This window comes from Phyllostomus discolor, chromosome 6, assembly GCF_004126475.2.
Source record: "Phyllostomus discolor isolate MPI-MPIP mPhyDis1 chromosome 6, mPhyDis1.pri.v3, whole genome shotgun sequence".
NCBI classification, from domain to species: domain Eukaryota; kingdom Metazoa; phylum Chordata; class Mammalia; order Chiroptera; family Phyllostomidae; genus Phyllostomus; species Phyllostomus discolor.
Window position 1 is genome coordinate 157,869,617 of NC_040908.2, and position 20,056 is coordinate 157,889,672.

Here is a 20,056-nt window from a genome sequence, read left to right on the forward strand (position 1 = left end):
CTTATTTTCAGCCCAGAACATAGGAAAAAATTCTTCGAAGTTTATTTTTCTGGTTTAACTCCTGAGTGGGTAAAAATTCAGCATTTTGATGGGATTTTTTTGGCCAAGGAATAAGAAAGCCATGACTTCAGGAAGATGATGTGCTTCAAGAACATGTATGAAGGACCTATGGACAAAGACAACTGGAAGGGCTAAATGTGGGAGGTGAAGGTTGATAGGGCAGGGGAAACTAAAAGGATAAGAAAACATTAAACCTTAATTGATCATCTCAGTCCATTGTGATAGATATTTAACATTTGGAATTCTTTAACATTTCTGGTGATATTTAAGTCAATTTTGATCAGTGAGACCCACTGAGACAGTATTTTTCATTATATGACAATTTTGTCTTTCTCATATCTTACTAACACACTGTTTAATAAATCGCAACATTATATATTTCTGATATTATTTTCCTGTTGATTTCTTACTTTATTTTTTGTTTCTAGAAGAAACACAAAACTTACCATTTGTTTTTCCAACCTGGTGGAAATGGGGGAAGAGAACTGCACTGCTGTGACGGAGTTCATTCTCCTCGGGTTATCAGATGCCCCTGAGCTGAGGGTCTTTCTGTTCATGGTGTTCCTTCTGATCTATGGAATTACTGTTCTGGGCAACCTGGGCATGATCACACTGATTCAGGTCAGCCCTCGACTTCACACTCCTATGTACTTTTTCCTCAGCCACCTGTCCTTGGTGGATTTCTGTTACTCCACAACCATTGTGCCAAAGATGCTAGCTAATATCTTAAACAAAGACAAAGCCATCTCTTTCCTGGGATGCATGGTGCAGTTTTATTTATTTTGTGCCTATGCAATCACTGAGGTCTTTCTACTGGCCGTGATGGCCTATGACCGCTTTGTGGCCATCTGTAGCCCACTGTTGTACATGGTCACCATGTCCCAGAAACTCCGAATGGTGCTGGTTTCTAGCTGCTACCTCGGCGGGACTGTGTGTTCTCTGATTCACTTGTGTTTAGCTCTTGAAATCCCAACCTACAGATCAAATGTGATAAACCACTTCTTTTGTGATCTGCCCCCTCTCTTATCTCTTGCTTGTTCTGATGTGACTATGAACGAACTGTTTCTGTACATTGTGGCCTCCTTCAATGAGATCCTCACCATCATGTTCATCCTCACCTCCTACTTGTTTATTCTCATCACCATCCTGAGGATGCGCTCTGCAGAGGGAAGGCACAAAGCCTTCTCCACCTGTGCCTCCCACCTCACAGCCATTGTTGTCTTCCATGGGACAATCCTTTTCACTTATTTCCAGCCCAGTTCTGGCAACAATGAGGATGTTGACAAGGTGGCCACAGTATTTTATACTGTAGTGATTCCCATGCTGAACCCCCTGATCTACAGTCTAAGGAACAAAGATGTGAAAGAAGCTCTCAGAAGAGTGGTGTGCTCCAAAATGTTTTCCTAGAGAGTATTTTCTTGGCATGACACGGGGTCCCATAGTGGAGGCTGGTAGCGGGCTGAACGGTGGGCTGCCATGTTGGTGTGGACAGCACATACAGAGTGTAGGTATGTCTGAGTGAGTCTTTTAGATTCACTTTTCTTTGTGCCTCTGCAGTTGATCAATGTAAGGTTGAACATATTTCAAAATTCACAGCCTATCTTTGCTTTTATTCAATCTCAAATGCTTTAAATGTGCCTGGGAAGTGAACTGCTAAGACATACACGAACTTTGTTGAAAACATTCATAAGGTTAATAAAGAAAGTTGAGAATCATATTTTCTTATCTTTTATGGAAACTATGGTTTATTTCAAAATTGAATTCCTCTTATTTTATGATGAAGAATGCATCTTTGCCAGTTTATACACAGAATGTGATTCCCATATGTGTATATATTCTGTTTGCTGTTGATTTCTTGCTTCACTTATTATATTTATGTTGTTGTCATTAATGTGTCTAATGATTTTGGAACTGTGGAGACTAACATGTAAAATATAACATATTTAATATATGTCATTTTAAATGTATAACTACATTTAATAACCATTATTATCGCTGTCAATATTTACAACTATCTACAAATATTATAAATAGTTACAATATGTACAATACTGATCATTTTTATCATGTTATATTTTCTTTTCATTGTGCTTATTTTACAACTTGTGGGTCAAATGCTTGCTGTGCCTTATAGTTGGACTTCTAGCCTCTGTTTACATTCTTTGTTGTATTTTTGCTCTTGATGAAATGACATTTTTTCGTCCTTCCTCTATATGTCTGAACCATGTTTCTTCATTTAGTCCTGATTTATATGCACCATTCATAATTTGTTGGTGCGTTCATTGTGTTTATGTCAATTACTACACTATGTTTGTTTGCTCATTCAATGAAGCTTCTCTCCTTGTATCTGTAGTAATTGTAGAAAGCACTAGGCTTGAGTTTGTGAGGTACTATCCTGTGCATTTTAGGCTGTTTAGCAGCATCCATGGCCTCTACATACTAGACACCCCAGCACTACCTTGAAGTTGTGAAAATAAATATTTTTATGTGTTGTCAAGCATCCCCTGTGTGTTTGTTTAGTTTGGTGTGAGTAGATTTAAAACTGTCTACTTTAGAATAATGGATCTAAATGGAACAAGGTAAGCACATTTCTGATGAAGGATTTGTAGATTGTATCTAGAATATGGAGAGAACTTTGAAATTAAACAACACACTTCTAAAGAGTCCAAAGGCCAAAACAGAGTACAAGATGCCCTTGCTGGGTGGCACAGTTGGTTGGAACATCATCTCATACACCAAAAGTTTGTGGGTTTGATCCATGGTCAGGACACTTAGCTAGATTCTATGCTTGATCCCCATTAAGGGAATGTATGGGGGGCAACTGATTGATGTTTCTCTCTCACATCATTATTTCTCTCTCTTTCTCCCCCTTTCTTTTCCCCTAACAACCAATAATAATGAAAAAAAATACCCTCAGGTAAGGATAATTTTTTTTCAAAAAGCACAAAAGAAATTATAGAATATTTTGAACTAAATCCAAATGAAAACACAATCTATAATATTTAAAAAAGAGGGATATTTAGAGACTTAAAAGGAAAAAATATCTCAAAACTAGAAGCTCAGATTTCATGTTTAGGGACTAGAAAAAAGTGAAATAAAACAAGCAAACAAAAACAAATAAAAGGAAGGATATAATAAAGACTAGAGTATAACTCAATAATACAAAGATGAAAAACAATATAGAAATTCAATGAATTTTTAATTTGAAAAGATCAACAAAATGGATAAAAATTTATCTAGAATTAGAATGAGAAAATGAGACAAGATATAAATGTCAATAATATGAACATAATATGGAACATAATATTATGAACAATAATTTTGACTTCCAAAATTAAAATGACTTTAATAAATATTGTAAACTATGTATGCCAAGAAATTAGTCAACTGAGGTGAGAACAAATTCCTAAATAGCTAAAATTACCCAAAACTAGAAATAGAAGAAATAGAAGATCTGAATAAACATATAACAAGGAAATAAACTGGGTTTGTAACTAAAATATTTCCCCCCCTATCAATATCCAGACACAGATGGCTTCACTGGTTATTTTCACTAAACATCTATATAAGAAATTACACAAATTGTTGATTAATTCTTATCAAAAATACAGGAAGAGATCACTTTCCAACTCATTTTATTTAGCAAGTAGTATCCTGATGCCAAATTCAATAAAGAAATAGAAGAAGAGACAACACAACATAAAATCCCTCACAGCTGTAGATAAAAACTTTCAGCAAAATATTAGCAGAATAAACCCAATAGTACATAAAGGATGATAAACCATAATCAAGGAGATCTGTCCCAGGAAAGCAAAGAGAGTTTAACAGATGAAAAGCAGTTTATGTAACACACCACATATAATAGAATACATCTCATATAGAAGAGAACACAAAACCTATATGGCTACCTTAGTAGATACAGAAAAGGTATCTGACACAAACCAAATCCTATTCAAGATAGAAATTTCCAACAAGGAGAAATAGAGAAAATGACTTCCACCTACCAAACCTGCTCCTGGCATCACACATAATCATTACAGAATGAGAGTCCCCCCCCCCCAAATTACAAAACAATGCAGTATGTTCATATTCAGTAGTGATAAGAATGGTTTATTGATTTTTGACATAGCTACCAAGACTACTCATTTAGAATGGACAATCCTTTCAATAAATGGTGAGGAGTAATTGACATTAGTAAGAAGGAAGTGGGGAGAGGGATAATGGAGGAAGATAGGGGAAGGGCCATCAAGGAACATGTGTAAAGGAGACCTGAATAAAGCCAAAGGGGGTAGGTTTGAGGGTAGGAAGTGAGGATGGGTGGGGTGGTGGGCTGTGATGGCATAAAAATAGAGACAACTGTACTTGAACAACCATAAAAATTAAAAAAAAGAGTAATTGACTGTATGCAACAACATGGGCTGAAATCTATACTTCACACCATACACAAACATTAACTCCAAATGGAAAATGAAAAATTTAAGAACACAGGCACAAGTTATAGATCTGATTAAAGGTTTAACCCACATGTATAAAGAATACTTGCAACTAGAGCATAGGAAGTCAAACAGGCTAAATATTTGCATAAACATTTCATCAAAAAGGAATGAATTAAAGGTGCCTCAGTTGTGAAACAACAGCTTTCAAAACACCAGAATTTAAGTTATTTCTATTTTGAGCCACATGTTTCTCTTTATGAAGGTAGATTTTGCTGCCTGTGCTTTCTTGTTTGATTTTTATGGTTTTGGGGCTAACATTTAAGTCTTTGATCCATTTTGAATTTATTCTTGTGTGTAGTGTAAGAAGGTGGTCTAGTTTCATTTTTGCACATGTATCTGTCCAATTTTCTCAACACCATTTATTGAATATACTATCTTTAGCCCATTGTATGTGGTTGCTTCCTCTGTCAAATATTAATTGACTCTAAATGTGTGGGTTTATTCCTGGGCTCTCTATTCTGTTTCATTCGATCTATGTGATTGCTTTTATGCTAGTACCATGCTGTTTTGATTACTATGGACTTAATTTCCCTTTCTGTTAGTTTCTTATTGATATATAAAGTGCACATGACTTCCAAATATTAATTTGTGTACTGCTACTTTGCTGAATTCATTGATCAGTTCTAGTAGTTTCTTGGTGAAATTTTTGGGTTCTCAATATACAGTATCATGTCATCTGCAGATAAAGACAGTTTTGCTTCTTTCTTTCCAATGTGAATGGCTTTTATTTCTTCTTGTCTGATGCTGTGGCTAAGACCTTCAGTACTATGTGAAAAAAGGGGAGTGAAAGGAGCCATCCCTGTCTTGTTCCTGATCTTAATGGAAAGCTTGTATTTGCCCATTGAGTATGATGTTGGTAGTGAGTTTATCATATATGGCTTTTATTATGTTTAGGTGTGTTCCCTCTAATCCCACTTTGCTTCAAGTCTTTATCATAAGTGGGTGCTTGATTTTATCAAATGCTGTTTCTGCCTCTATTATTATAATCATGTGGTCTTTATCCTTCATTTTGTTTAGTGATGAATCACATTAATTATTTGCAAATTTCATGCCAACCTTGCCTTCCCAGAACAAATCCCACTTGATCATGGTATATGATCTTTTTGACGTATTGCTGTGTTCAGTTTGCTAATATTTTGTTGAGGATTTAAAACCTATGTTCATCAGTGATACTGGGCTATAATTTTCTTTCTTTCTAGTGTCTTTTTCTTGTTTTGAAATTAGGATAATGCTTGGGAGCCTTTCCTCCTCTTGAATTTTTCAAAATAGTTTGAGAAGGTGAGGTTAGTTGGCAAGATGATTGGTAAATTTCACCTGTGAAGCCATGTGGTCCAGGGCTTCTGTTCTGAATATTGTTTTCTTTTTCTTTTTGACTTTACTGCTTCAATTTCAACAGGTTTAATTCATCTATTCATATCCTCGGATTCTTCCTGTTTCAGTTTTGGAAGATTGTATGTTTCTAGAAATTCATCCATTTTGTGTAGGTTGTCCAGTTTGTTGGCATACAATAATATTGTTCATAATATTTTCTCAACAATCTTTGCATTTCTTTGGTGTCAGTTGTTATTAATCTTTCATTTCTGATTTTATTTATTGGATGTTTTTTTTCTTGATGAAATTGGTTAAAGGATTGTGAATGTTATTATTTCCTTCATTCTATTAAGTTTAGGCTGTATTTGTTGTTCCTTTTCAAGTTTCTTTAAGTGTACAGTGAGATTGTTTATTTGATCTTTTATTTTTCTTTCTTTCTTCTTCTTTTTTTTTTCTGAGATAGGCCTGTATGATATGAATTTCCTTCTTAGTATTGCTTTCCTTGTGTTTGACAGATTTTGAATTATTTGTTCTCATTTCCATTACTTTTGAGGTATCTTCTGATTTCTTCCTTGATCTCACTGTTTACCCACTCATTGTACAATACCATGTTATTTAGCTCTTATAACTTTGCATGTTTTTCAGTGTTGTACTTGTGATTGATTTCTAATTTCATAGCATTTTGGTCAGAGGAGGTGCTTGATATGATTTCCATCTTAGATTTATCAAGACTTGTTTTGTGTCCTCACGTGTGGTCTGTCCTAGAAAATGTTCCACGTGCACTAGAAAAGTATGTATATTTTGCTGTTTTGGGGTGCAATGCTCTGAAGATATCAATTAAATTCATTTAATCTAGTGTGTGGTTTAAGGCCATTGTCTCCCTGTTGATTTTCTTTCTGGAAGATCTATCTATTGAAGTATATGTGGTGTTAAAATCCCTGACTATGCCTATATTTCTGTCCCTCTCTCCCTCTATGTCCATCAAGATTTGTATTACATATTTAGTTGCTCCTATGTTGAGTGTATGTGTTTATGAGGGTTATATACTTTTGTTGGATTGTTCCCTTTATTATTATGTAGTGTCCTTCTTTGTCTCATACTATATAGCCTTGGATTTAAAGTATATTTTGTCAGATATAGTATTCCTACCCAGCTTCGTCTTCCCTTTCCATTCATGAATATCTTTTCCCATCCCTTGACTTTTAGTCTGTGTGTATCTTGATTTGAGGTGGGCCTCTTGAAAACAACATATATGGGTCTTGTTTTCTTATCCATTAGTCACCCTATGTCTTTTGGTGGGAGTTTTTAAACCATTTACATTTAAGTAGTTTTTTTTTAGATTTAATTTATTTATTTTTAAACAGAGGGGCAGGGCGGGAGAAAGAAAGGGAGAGAAACATTGATGTGTGGTTGCCTCTCTCGCACCTCCTACTGGGGACCTGACCTGTAACTCAGGCATGTGTCCTGATTGGAAATTGAACCAGTGACCTGCTGATTCTCAGGCAAGTGCTCAATCCACTAAGCCACTCCAGCCAGGACATAATATGATTTTTGATACATATTTAGTGCCATTTTTTGTTAGACTATTTTCCAGTGTTTTCTTTCTTTTTCCTTCTTCTAAAAGCATGCCTTTTACTATTTGCTGCAGTACTGGGTAGGAGTAAAGAAACTCCTTTAGCTTTTTCTTGCCTGAAAAACTCTTTATTTCTTCTTTGATTTTAAATGGTAGCCTTGATGGGTAAATTAGCCTTGATTGTAGACCCTTGCTTTTCATCCCTTTGAATATTTCACACCACTCCCTTCTGGCCTGAAATGTTTCCTTGAGAAATCAGATGACAACCTAGATAGAGCTCCCTTGTACATAACTACCTGCTTTTCTCTTGTGGCTTTTAGGATTCCCTCCTTGTCTTTAAGCCTTTAATTTTAGTTATAATGTGTCTCTGTGTAAGCCTCTTTGTGTCCAACTGTTTGGAACTCTTGGAGCTTCCAGGATTTGTGTGTCTTTTTCCTTCACCAGATTAGAAAAGGTTTTGGTCATTAATTCTTCAAATAGGTCCTCAATCCCTTGCTCACTCTCTTCTCCTTTTGTATTCCCATGTTGTGGATTTTGTTGTGCTTTATGTTGTCCAAAATGTTTGGTAGGTTCTCTTCGTTTTTTAAAAATAAATTCTTGTTTTTTTGTGTCACTGCTTGGGTGTTTTTTTTCCTACCTTGTCTTCCAAATCACTGATTGAATCCTCTGCTATGTCTGCCTACTGTCTATTTCTTCCAGTGTATTATTTATTTTAGATATTGTACTCTATATTTCTGATGGGTTCTTTTTTATTGCTTTTATGTCTTTTTTCATTCTGTCACGTATCCTTCTAATCCTTACTCTAAACTCTATATCTGGTAAATTGCTCGCCTCCATTTTATCTTCTTCTTTTGGAGAATTCTCTTGTTCTTTTCTGGGGACTGTTTCTTTGCCTTCTAATTTCAGTGAATTCTTTGTAATTGTTTCTATGTATTAAGTTGATGTGCAAAGATTGGTGCAGACCTTTTCAGATGGCTCTTGTGACTGATCCAACCTGTTTGGAGCTGTCAGTGATCTATAGAATGTGGCTCCCTTGGCTCAGTCTGTTTGTGTGCAGTAAGATCCAGGCTGTGTACCAAGCATCAGCTTCTCCCAGCGCTGGACCCAGGGAGGGTCAGCTAAAGTGTCAGAGCTCTCAGAAATATGCCTTAGTTGTATGCCTTAAACTTAATCAGTAATATAGCCTTAAGGTGTACTCAGAAGGCTGGCTTAAACTCCACAGCAGAGGCAGGGTAATTTCTGCAGGTAGGACTATTGCTTCACTTCAGGCTGATGCCATTTGGAGGGGAGTGCTCTGCCTGAGAAAGATGGCATCTGCAGTATGGGGATTGACTTAGCACAGAGACCCTGGAGGCTGTTCTTTCAGTTATCTCCCCAGAGCCAACTACTTTCCTCCAGCAATCTACTTTCCTCACATGTCTTTAGTCCACTCTGCCCTCCCTCTGCCACAGCCCACAGTATGTGGCTGCAAATGGAATTTTGTGCATTGGCCCTTTAAGAGACCTTCTGTGTCTCCAGCTGTCTCACCCTGACAGGTGGAAACCCTGTTGCTTTTCACAGCTGGATGTTATCTCTATTTATTTCCTGGCTTTGGTACTATAGTCTGAGAAGTTCAGCTTGAGATTTAGGCACTACACTTCTCAGGAGGAACCACCTACTGCTGAAATATTGCTCCAGGACTTCAGCTGCCACCCATAGGAGCTCAGCCAGCCCTCTTGTACCTCTCTGCACTCCCTGCCAGTCATGTTGTGGTGACTTGCTTCCTTCCATCTGTCTGTGGTTATAAGTCTTTTCTCCTGCTAGTGTTCAGTTGGTTATTCTAGATGGTTTCTCTACAATTTAGTTGTAATTCCAGACTGGCCCCAGAGGGGAGATTCCTGTAGCTGGCATTTACTCCTCTGCTCTCTAGGGTCTAGTATATGGTAATCTAAATGATAAAAATGGATTTATTTGAGATTATTTTTGACCATATATACTTTGCAAAGTTAATGTGTACACTCAGAGATACACATGGATTAGTAGAAACTGTGGCCTTCATGGACATTAGAGTGTTGGAAGAAGAACGCACTCAGAATGGATGATTGAGGGTGCCCCATTTGATGGCTCCTGGCATTGGGTATGGGTGAGGAAAATGCAGCCTCAGCTCTGGCTGGGAGTCTGTTTTCTTCCTCATATAGTCATAGTGTGAGAAAAAGCACAGAGCAGCATGGGGCCTTTTTCTGTCATGTATTTTGACTGTATCTATTGGGAACCACCCTGCCTGGTTTCAGGAGCTGTAGCCTCTCATGGCTAAGGCTGAGTGCGTGACCTTCAGACCAGAAGTCACTAAGGAGACAAAGCTTATCTGCTTGGCAGGGGCACTGCTTCTGACTACTTTACTTCAAGCTGTCTGGCCCCCAATGCTTGATTGGTTAGCCAATGATGGGTAAAATTCCTCAAGGGGTGATTGACCTCATACATGCACAATGACATGGGGGAAACCCAAGGAAGGACTTGGGGGGCTACTGCAAAAAGCGGTGATGGACCCTTACCCTTCGGCTTTGACAAAGCCTGAGTCCTCATCCTGTTTTCCAAAAGTCTCCTAATCTCTTGCCTGCCTGACTTCTCCTGCCTGACTTGAGCCTGAAACAATGACAGAGGGTGGTGCAGCCCTGCGCTGGAAAGGGCGGGTTCCCTGGGCAATCAGGCCTAAGAAAGAACCTGTAAAATCCTGTGAAACCTGCTTTGTTTAGAATGCTCTCAATTAAATAAGGGTCCAAGCAAGAAGTGAGTTTTTTCCTCAAAACTTTTATTGCTGTTTAGCTATCTGAAACTGACTCAAAGTAGGCCCTCAGACTTCTTTGTTATCTATTGTTTAATCCTTACTGCCTGACAATAAGTAATGAGCTTTACCTGTATTCTTGTGCAAATGAACCCAGTAAAAGCCCAATGAGGAAAAGGCTCTTGGCCCTTCTCCTTTGAAGGATTGGCCACCTTTCCTGCTCGAGAAGACCACGACGTCTCAATAGATGTATTCTCATCCAGAAAGCCAGGGAGGAGGGGCACCTGCGGGCAGAGCACCCCCCACTTTTATCAAAGTAAAAAAGTGTGAGTGCCTCCACCATCTCTTTTGTAAGAGAGACCTTGAAACAAGATTTGAAACAAGATTTTCTCTAGGTTGGTTAGCATAACAATTAAATGAGATAATATGGCATATTATTTAGAAGAGGTTTTAACATATAACAAGTGCCTGAGAAGTGTTAACTATTATTAGTTTTCTGACCAGTAGTTTATCTCCTTCCTAAGTTTTGAAGGGATTCTGGGGAGGTTTTAGTCACTGTGCCTTGCTGGAATTTAGGGGATTCTGTATATATATGGAAGGGGGAGTTAATAGGAAATATTCATGGTATTTTTTTATAGCAGTGTGATTGTGGCCCACATGTATGACACTAAGATGTAATGCCATATTGCACCATGAAATCTAGATGAACGTGTTTGCTCTCAGACAATTGTTGCACACATTAGAGCATTAAACTATACCTGATGCTCTTCCATAGAGATTAATTATGTGTCCTATTCCACACACACTCTTGGTTTAATTTTAACTTGTTTTTGTAGTTTTGAAGATTGATAGTGATTTGCACTTAAGGGACCCTTTCCCTGGGGGTCAAAATTACAGTTTAAGTCCTTAACTGTGTACCATACTCATCTTAACATCTTCAGCACAAGAGAGGAAATGTCTGTCACTCAGTTTGTGAGCTAAACCTAGGCTCTGCTTACTTGAAAATTAAAATGGGTATATTTCCCAGAAAACAATTATTTTAAAGATCTAGCTAAATCATTTGGCTTCTAAATAGAGAATGATTTAGTAGACCATATTCCTGTCCCCTTACTGTTTCAAATGTTTTTGGCTTTTAGCACTGAGAGACAGTTGATGGAGAAATTAGACAATATCCTCTGGAACACCAAGCTTTGATGTGTATGAAAGAATACAGAGAGAACTAATGGTAGTCTTGCTCTCTTTCTACTCTCTCTGTCTCTTTCCCCATCCCTCCTTCATTCGCTTTGTGCCTTTCTCCACATCAGCTTCTGTCATGTAATGTAGATTTTAAACCCATAAAGGGGCTCCCTAGTTTTCACCCTAATTTTGACAGTTGAATTCATGTGCCCCTGAGTTGGTCATGGGAAGTCAGCATGTGTAGACTGTCTCTGCTCAGTGAATGAGGTGAGTCCTTTTAGATTTGTTTTGGGTTTACCATGAACTAGTTTCTTATTATCAGCCTAGAACTTTAGTAAGGAGTGTTTCCAGGTTCATTTTTCTGTTTTAACTTTGAAGTGGGCAAATAACTCTTTTTTGGGGGGGAGGGGTCAAGTAATGAGAAAAGCATGACTTTAGCATATTGATTTATTTTCACTTCTTAAAAATTTGTTCATGCTATAGAGAAAATACCAAGTTCTGTTTTCAGTCCAGAATCTCTTTACTCATTTTTCATTATATAATATATCTATAGCACCATGAGTGCATCCTTCTAGGGAGGAGGGCAAGAATAAAATGTGTTACCTTCCATATGACTTTTCTTTAAGGACAGGTCTGGGTGTCATTGAACATCAGACTTATAGGATATTTAATGTAACCACTACTCCATCCTACTACTAGAAGGAACTTGGAAAGTTTACATTTCCCTGTTTCTCAGTGTGGGGATGGACTGATCTTCTAGGGTTGTAGCCAAATCAAAGTGATAACATATGATATTTTTACTACATATATTCATATGTCAACATATTATCTTATTTAAATTTACATATATACATAAACTATAGTAGGTATTAAAAAACACTTCTGTAACATCATTTGAAATATATTGATAATGTTCTGTTTTAGATAAGATATACCATAGTTTAACATTGCTCTGTTTATGATAATTGTTTTTTCCCATTGTGAATATTATAAATAATGCTGTAAGGTAGCTTTGAATATATTTTTTTCACAATTTGTAAATGTAATTAAGCATCTCTTATAACAACTTACAAGAATAAAATCTCTCATAAATATATCAGGTAACTTTTATTATTGTCAAAGTTAAGACTTTGAATATATGTTGCCTAATGGCTTTGTAGAAAATTCATACTAGAGTTATATCTTTTTGAGTCATTACTATTATTGATTACTATTATTATAATTAAGTCACTTTGTTAATTTGACAATTAAAAATGATGATGGATTTCAGTATATATTTTAAATCTTTTTATTTTTCATTCTGAATAATTCCAAATTTATAGAGAACTCAGAGCCACTGTTCTCAGAGATTTGTCACACTCCCCAGAAGAACTAGAGAGAACCTCACATGCTGAAACTTTATGGTAATGATAGGCAGACCTAAGAAATTAATGTACATAGGATCACAGTTGTCTGATTTGAACAAAATTTGTTACATTTTTCAGGGAGCAGGAGTTGATCTCATGAGGCTTTAAAAACTATTATTGGATCTGTTCAAAACTCCATCAAAACATCTATTTAATTAATCAACTCAATGCATTGTGGTAGGTAACAGTTGAAAATTATACATATTTCTGCTGATACTTTAAATTTGGTCAGGGGGATTGGCTACTACACTGAGAATTTAGAATTATTTGACAATTGTATTTCAAATACATTGTGTTTGACATCAATGAGATTTTTTAAAGTTAATATAATTATGTGTTTTCTTTCTTATTCCCATTTCAGAAGACACACAAAACTTATCACTTGGCTTTCTAAACCAGACATATGGTGGAACCTGGGGAGGGAAACTGTACCATTGTGATGGAGTTCATTCTCCTTGGATTATCAGATGTCCCTGAGCTGAGGGTCTTTCTTTTCATGGTGTTCCTTCTCATCTATGGAGTCACGTTTTTGGGCAACCTGGGCATGATTGCACTGATTCAGGTCAGCCCTCGACTTCACACTCCCATGTACTTTTTCCTCAGCCACCTGTCCTTGGTGGATTATTGCTATTCCACGAATATTGTGCCAAAGATGCTAGTTAATATTATAAATGAAGACAAAGCCATCTCTTTCCTGGGATGCATGGTCCAGTGTTATTTATTTTGTGCCTATGGAATCATTGAGGTCTTCCTGCTGGCCGTGATGGCCTATGACCGCTTTGTGGCCATCTGTAGCCCACTGTTGTACATGGTCACCATGTCCCAGAAACTGCGAATGGTGCTGGTTTCTAGCTGCTACCTCTGTGGGACTGTGTGTTCTCTGATCCATTTGTGTTTAGCTCTAGAGATCCCATCCTACAAATCAAATGTGATTAACCACTTCTTTTGTGATCTGCCCCCTCTCTTATCTCTTGCTTGCTCTGATGTCACTGTGAATGAACTGTTGGCATACCTCGTGGCCACTTTCATTGAGATCATTGCCATTGTGATTATATTTACCTCCTACTTGTTTATTCTCATCACGATCCTGAGGATGCGCTCTGCAGAGGGAAGGCGCAAAGCGTTTTCCACCTGTGCCTCCCACCTCACAGCCATTGTTGTCTTCCATGGGACAATCCTTTTCACGTATTGCCGTCCCAGTTCTGGCAACAGTGTGGACGCTGACAAGGTGGCTGCAGTGTTTTACACTGTAGTGATTCCCATGCTGAACCCCCTGATCTATAGTCTAAGGAACAAAGATGTGAAAGAAGTTCTCAGAGAAGTGGTGAGCTCCAAAATACTTTCCCAGAGAATATTTCAAAGTTGAGGCTGGTGGAGAGATGAATTTGTGGGCTGCAGTGTTCATGTGGAGAGGACAGCCAAAGGGTAGATCATGAGTCAGTTGTCTGATTCACTGATCTTTATACTTACTTTTGATTACCTACACATCAACATAACTATGTTATTCATTTATATGCCAGCTTGACCAAGAGCACATGTCAATTCTTTTCATCAGGCAGTCTTTATAAAATAATTGAGTAGATTTGTTGTATGTATTGAGAGCTAATTGTGTTTTGGGGCAGGTATGTTGTTTTAAATCAACTGTGAATACTAATGATAATTTAAACAAAGAAATAACAAATCAAGATTATTGTGCATGTCAGGGAGGATTCATGTTTCTCCAATAGTAGTAATATTTAGTAACGGATGCCCTCATACACACTATTATGTAATTTTAAATACTTGCAACATTATATTTATCTTTTAAAAAGTATCTCATTAGTATTGCTTGAATTACTTATATTTTCTTTTGTGTCTTATACTCCTTGTATGAGAACAAATTCCAAATTGTTCAGACTTAGTGAGTAGAAAGAATATATTGGTTTTGTCAAAGTAAAATGAAAACTGTATACAATCTTGTACTGGTTCATGAAATAATTTAGTATGGTTATATGATTTTAAACCTACAACTTTAAATTAAAATAAAATTTCCAAGTCTTTGGATCTGTAATGTAACCAAAATGTTTTATGCATATACAGATAAGCTATCTTCCCTTGTATATTGCTACTAACTTAATTTTTAACTTACTTGGAAGAAGATGAACATTAGCAAACATGTTATATTGCTGTGGGCTGGAATCAACGAACAATTTGTGTTTAAAATGTAAATAACTATATTTGAAACTCTGAAAATAAAAATGACTTTATGTTTTCTCTCCATCTTGGCATAAGATGATTACATTTTTGTGAATTTGGGGATGGAAATCTTAATTTCATTCTGAGGAAATGAAAATAGATTGTTTAAGTGCACTGAATAGTGTATTAAAATCAGTAAGTGATAAAATAGAGGTAATTAATTTAGATTTCAACCACAGAAGCACTATACTTTTCAATAAATACTGATATAGCATTTCATGTTATTCCATTGTGTCACTTTTAATTTTTTTTTTCTGTTGTTGTTCAAGTAGAGTTTTCTGCCTTTTGCTCATTTAGATTTCAAATCACCTTTGTCACCCCTCGCATCTGCTATACAGAACATGATTTGTATTAACGTTACCTATTTTCTGTCACTCATGTGACTCTTCAATGAATTAGTTTTTGAAATCTATAACTTTGATAGAATTTTAATTGACTTCTAAAATAATTCATCATAAATTGAACTTGAATATTATTTTCAGTGTATATCATAGCTCTTATGTCCATCATAATTATTTTGACATTCATGGATCATAAGATTACTATTATTTCTTTTGTTCTTGAGTCATACCTTGTCCTGTTGCTGATCTCAGAGAAAATGCTTTCAGTTTCCATCATGGAGAATGATGTTAACCATAGGCTTATTATATATACCCTTTATCATGTTGACTTACATTTCATATTTTTATCATAGGACCCTGATAGAATGATGAGGCTGTGGAAACATTTAGAAAAAAATTAACTAAAAGCTGTTCTTTCTTATATAGCTTAAATTATAACAGAGTATGACCAGTATCTATTGTGCACCCGGATGATCAGGCTGCTGTATTTGAGGATATGTTTGGTGGTAGACTACTTTATAGGCACAGTAAACTGCAATTTGTCATGCACTCTCTTCCTCAATGTTCATTTTAGCAGTTTAATAAATATATTCCTTTCATTTCTTGGTAAAGACACATCTGATAACTTATTTGATTTAAAATGGAATTCTTATGCTGTCCCTAGAGTAATTTGCTTTCTCAGCTTCAGAGAAGGCTTAAAAAGTATGTAGTATTACTCATTAAGTGACAACTTAAAAAATATTTCAATTACATTTAGTGCAATTTTGTTCAAACCAATGTAATCAGACTTTTGGCTAAAGTATAGGAGATGGCTAACTAGAAAGAAATTGCTTCTGACATTACAACACAAAAAGACAGAGACTCTGCAAACTCAAAATTTTTCTGGACCCATAAGGTAGCAGAAGCCACTGGGTAACCCAATGACACAAGCATAGAGTTCCAAGTAATGGGATTCCAATGCCAGGGGAGGGGATAGAATCTGCAGAGAGGTCCATATGGAAAGAGAAGCTCTAAAGCTTAGGATGGATTAGATATTGAGATCTCTGTCATACTAAGTCCCACCTAAAATAAGATGACCCTTGATGAATCTGAAGTCTGTGGAACTCAGAGGTAAGCATCCTGTCAACAAAACTGGAGCCTATCTTCAAGCACTAGAGTTAAAGCTAAACAAAAGATATAAATCATATTCAGGCAAAATGCCATTTACTTGAATTTCTGTTGATCTCCAAATAATATGTATTCTTTTTAAAAAATGTAGATGTAGCACAAATAAGTGGGAGAAAATTTGTGGTGACAGGAAAACAAAGATATTAACAGACACAGATTTAGATAATGACTTAGATTTTAGAGTTATTAGATATGCTATCTAAGATGACATTAGTTCTATGGGTATTAGTGGAAAAGGTATCAACGTGTGTGAATCATGGGACATTTCAACAGGGTCTTGGCAACTAATTCTGAAAAATTAAATTTGCTAGAAATAATAGTGCAAAAACAGAGATAAAGCATGTCCTCATGGGCACAGCAGTAGGCTCAACATACTCAAGGAAAGCATTAGTGAATGTACAAACACACTACTAGAAAATGCTCAAAATGACAAACGAGAAAAAATGAAGACTCAAGGGAAATATTTCATCTATATGCCAACATCAAGTAGTCAAAGTCACTATAGTTGAAACTCTGAAAATAAAAATGAAAAGGTCAGGGAAGAGGTAGTGTGTGTGGAGATAATGGCTTAGAATTTTCTAAAATTAGCAAAAGACACTGAACCACAAGTCCAAGAGTCTCAGATCACACCAAACAGAAGGAACACACAGACAACACAAAAGGAAAAAAGTAAGTACTGAACGTCTTCACAGTGCATAATGTACTTGTGGAGTGCTCTCAGTTCCTTTGTGGGATGCTAATCATGCCCATGGCCTCTGCACTCTAGATGCCAGGAGAACCCCATTCTTTTCATGATGATCAGAAGCAATCCGCAATTAATTGCCAAATGTCCCTTGTATAGATGTGTGTGGTGGGGTGGGTATAATACCACCTCCACTTTTAAATACCTCATCTAAAGAAAAAAGATGAACATTGGAACAGATTTCTTGCCTAAAACAGAAAGTGAGAAAAAAGGAGATTGAAAAATACAAGTGTTAAAGAGGAAAAACAATAACATAACTCCCACCACAGAACAGTATACATAATAAAATATCTTTCAAAAAGTAAATGACAAAACTATTTTAAACCAGCAAAAACTAAGGGCATTTACTTGCAGCACACATGTACTAAAATAAGTATTAAAATATGTTAGCCAGGAAGAGGGAAAATCCTATCAGACAGAATTTGAAATTCATACACACCCAGAGACACACACACACATACACACACACACAAGAAAACACTGGCAGTTGCATGTTAAATGTAAATTTGAAATGTATTTTTCTTATTTTCAATTGTTTTAGAAATGTCCTTGCAAGCTAGGGGAAAGTGGAATAATACAAAGTGCTGAAGAAATAAAAACAATAGCAAAAATTAAGATTTATAGACTCTATGAAAGCATAATGTAGGAAAACAATAGCATAGAGAACAAGACAGTATGTAGGACTCTACTGTTTCTTGATCCATACCATTTACAATTTGTTAAATAACCCATAACCTATTAAGTTTATTGTTAAGTCCTAAAAACCATAACAATTTTATAAAGAAGAAAAAAATAATGTCAAAAAGGATTAAAAAATTCTCATTTCAAAGGATGACAGAAAATTGTATGAAAGAAACAAAAGTAAGTTAAATAAATAGAGATAAGGTATTTAAGGTAAGAGATTTAATTCAATCATATCAATAATAACCTTAACTATAAATAGTCTAGGAACAACAATTAAAATACAGGGAATGCCATATTTGCCATATTGGACATAAAGGCAAAACAAAATACTGTGCTATCTAAAGAACTTCTTAATTATAAAGACATCAATTAAATATAAAAGGACAGAAAGAATTTCATATGGATATGTTAAAATAAAACAAAGGCTTTAGAACAAGGCATATTACAAAGGGTAAAGAAGCTATAGCATAATGAGGAAGAAATCATCAATTCATCACTGTACATAATAATCTTAAACTTGTTGGTCAAATGATTGAATATTGTTAAGATACAATGACTCCCTAAGTTGATCAATAGATTCAATAAAATTCTGCTAAAAATCTTCCAGGACTTTCTATACTGATAGGCTGATGCTAAAATATGTACAATAAAGAGCTAGAAAAATTGGAAGTCAAACTATTGTAAGTAGGGGACTGCCTGTACTTAAAATGGAAAATTACAAAGTATTGTACTTTGTACTAGTAGTATAAGGTAAGCATATATATGTTGGAAAAAGTCAAATCATTGTTCATATAACGAGAATGATTTGCATGGCATTGATGTAACCTGGCAGCCAAGGAAAGTGGACTGGAATGTGCATGGATGAACAGTGGTGACTTCACTGTACTAGTCAGTGGGGGTGGTATATGCTGTTGAATGAACCTCTGTACTTTGTGGTCATTGCATTCAAGTGGCTGAGTAAGTGGAGCAAAGATTCCGCATTAAATTTTTCATTAAGCTTGAACCTTCCCTTGCAGAAACAATTGGGATGATTCAGAAGGCCACTGCTATGGGCAACTAGTGATTGGCAGCTTCATCGAGACAACACACCTCCTCATGCATCATTCCTCCACCATTTTTTTTTGAAAAATATCCAATCACCCAGGTGACTCAGCCCCCCTACAGCCCAGATTTGGGGCCCTGTGACTTTGCCTGTTCCTAAAAGTAAAATCACCTTTGAAAGGGAAGAGATTTCAGATCATTGATGAGATTCAGGACAATACAACAGCTCAGCTAATGGCAATTGGGAGAACTGTGTGTGTACTTTGAAGGGGTTGAGATATCATTGTCTTATGTACAATGTTGCTTGTATTTTGTATATTCTTCAATAAATGTCTCTAGTTTTCATCCTACATGGCTTGATACTGTCCAAACCGATCTTGTATATCAGTGCAACAGTACTGAGGGTCCAAAAACAACAACAACAACAACAACAACAACAAACAGAAAACCCCAAAACCAACCCAACCACCTGTATCGTCTGAATGATTTTGAAAATCTGCCAAGACAATGCACTCAGGGAAAATAGTCCTTTCAGTTGGTGGAGATGAGAGCACAAAGCACAAAGCAGCTTGGGGCCTTTTTCAGTCATGTATTTTGACTTTATCCAAGTTAAAAGTCAGTGTGTGTGCCTCCTCCATGTCCTTCATAAGACAGACCTGGAGAAAAGATTGTTCTCTTGATTGGTTATCATAACAATTAAATGAGATAATATGGTATATTATTTAGAATGGGTTTTAACATATAACAAGTGCCCAAGAAGTGTTACCTATTATTAGTTTTCTGACCAGTAGTGTATCTCCTTCCTAATTTTTGAAGGGATTCTGGTGAGGTTTTAGTCACTGTATCACTGTACCTTGCTGGAATTTAGGGGAATATATATATATATATATATATATATATATATATATATATGTGAATGAAAGGAGGAATTAATAGGAAATATTCATGGTATTTTTTATAGCAGTGTGATGGTGGCCCACATGTATGACACTAAGATGTAATGCCATATTGCACCGTGAAATCTACAATGAACGTGTTTGCTCTCACACAATTGTTGTACACA

General features: G+C 36.1%; 2 protein-coding genes across 2 annotated transcripts; both read left to right on the forward strand.

The window, feature by feature from the left end:
- Window positions 1-531: 531 nt before the first annotated feature.
- LOC114500155 (olfactory receptor 5L1-like) lies at window positions 532-1,702 on the forward strand. The gene has a single exon (XM_028516769.2). The coding sequence runs from the start codon at window positions 532-534 to the stop codon at window positions 1,465-1,467; it is 936 nt and encodes a 311-aa protein (XP_028372570.1). The 3' UTR covers window positions 1,468-1,702.
- Window positions 1,703-13,000: 11,298 nt separating this feature from the next.
- LOC114499025 (olfactory receptor 5L1-like) lies at window positions 13,001-14,562 on the forward strand. The gene has a single exon (XM_028514986.2). It carries the CDS (start codon window positions 13,187-13,189, stop codon window positions 14,147-14,149), a length of 963 nt encoding a protein of 320 aa, XP_028370787.1. The 5' UTR covers window positions 13,001-13,186; the 3' UTR covers window positions 14,150-14,562.
- Window positions 14,563-20,056: the final 5,494 nt, after the last annotated feature.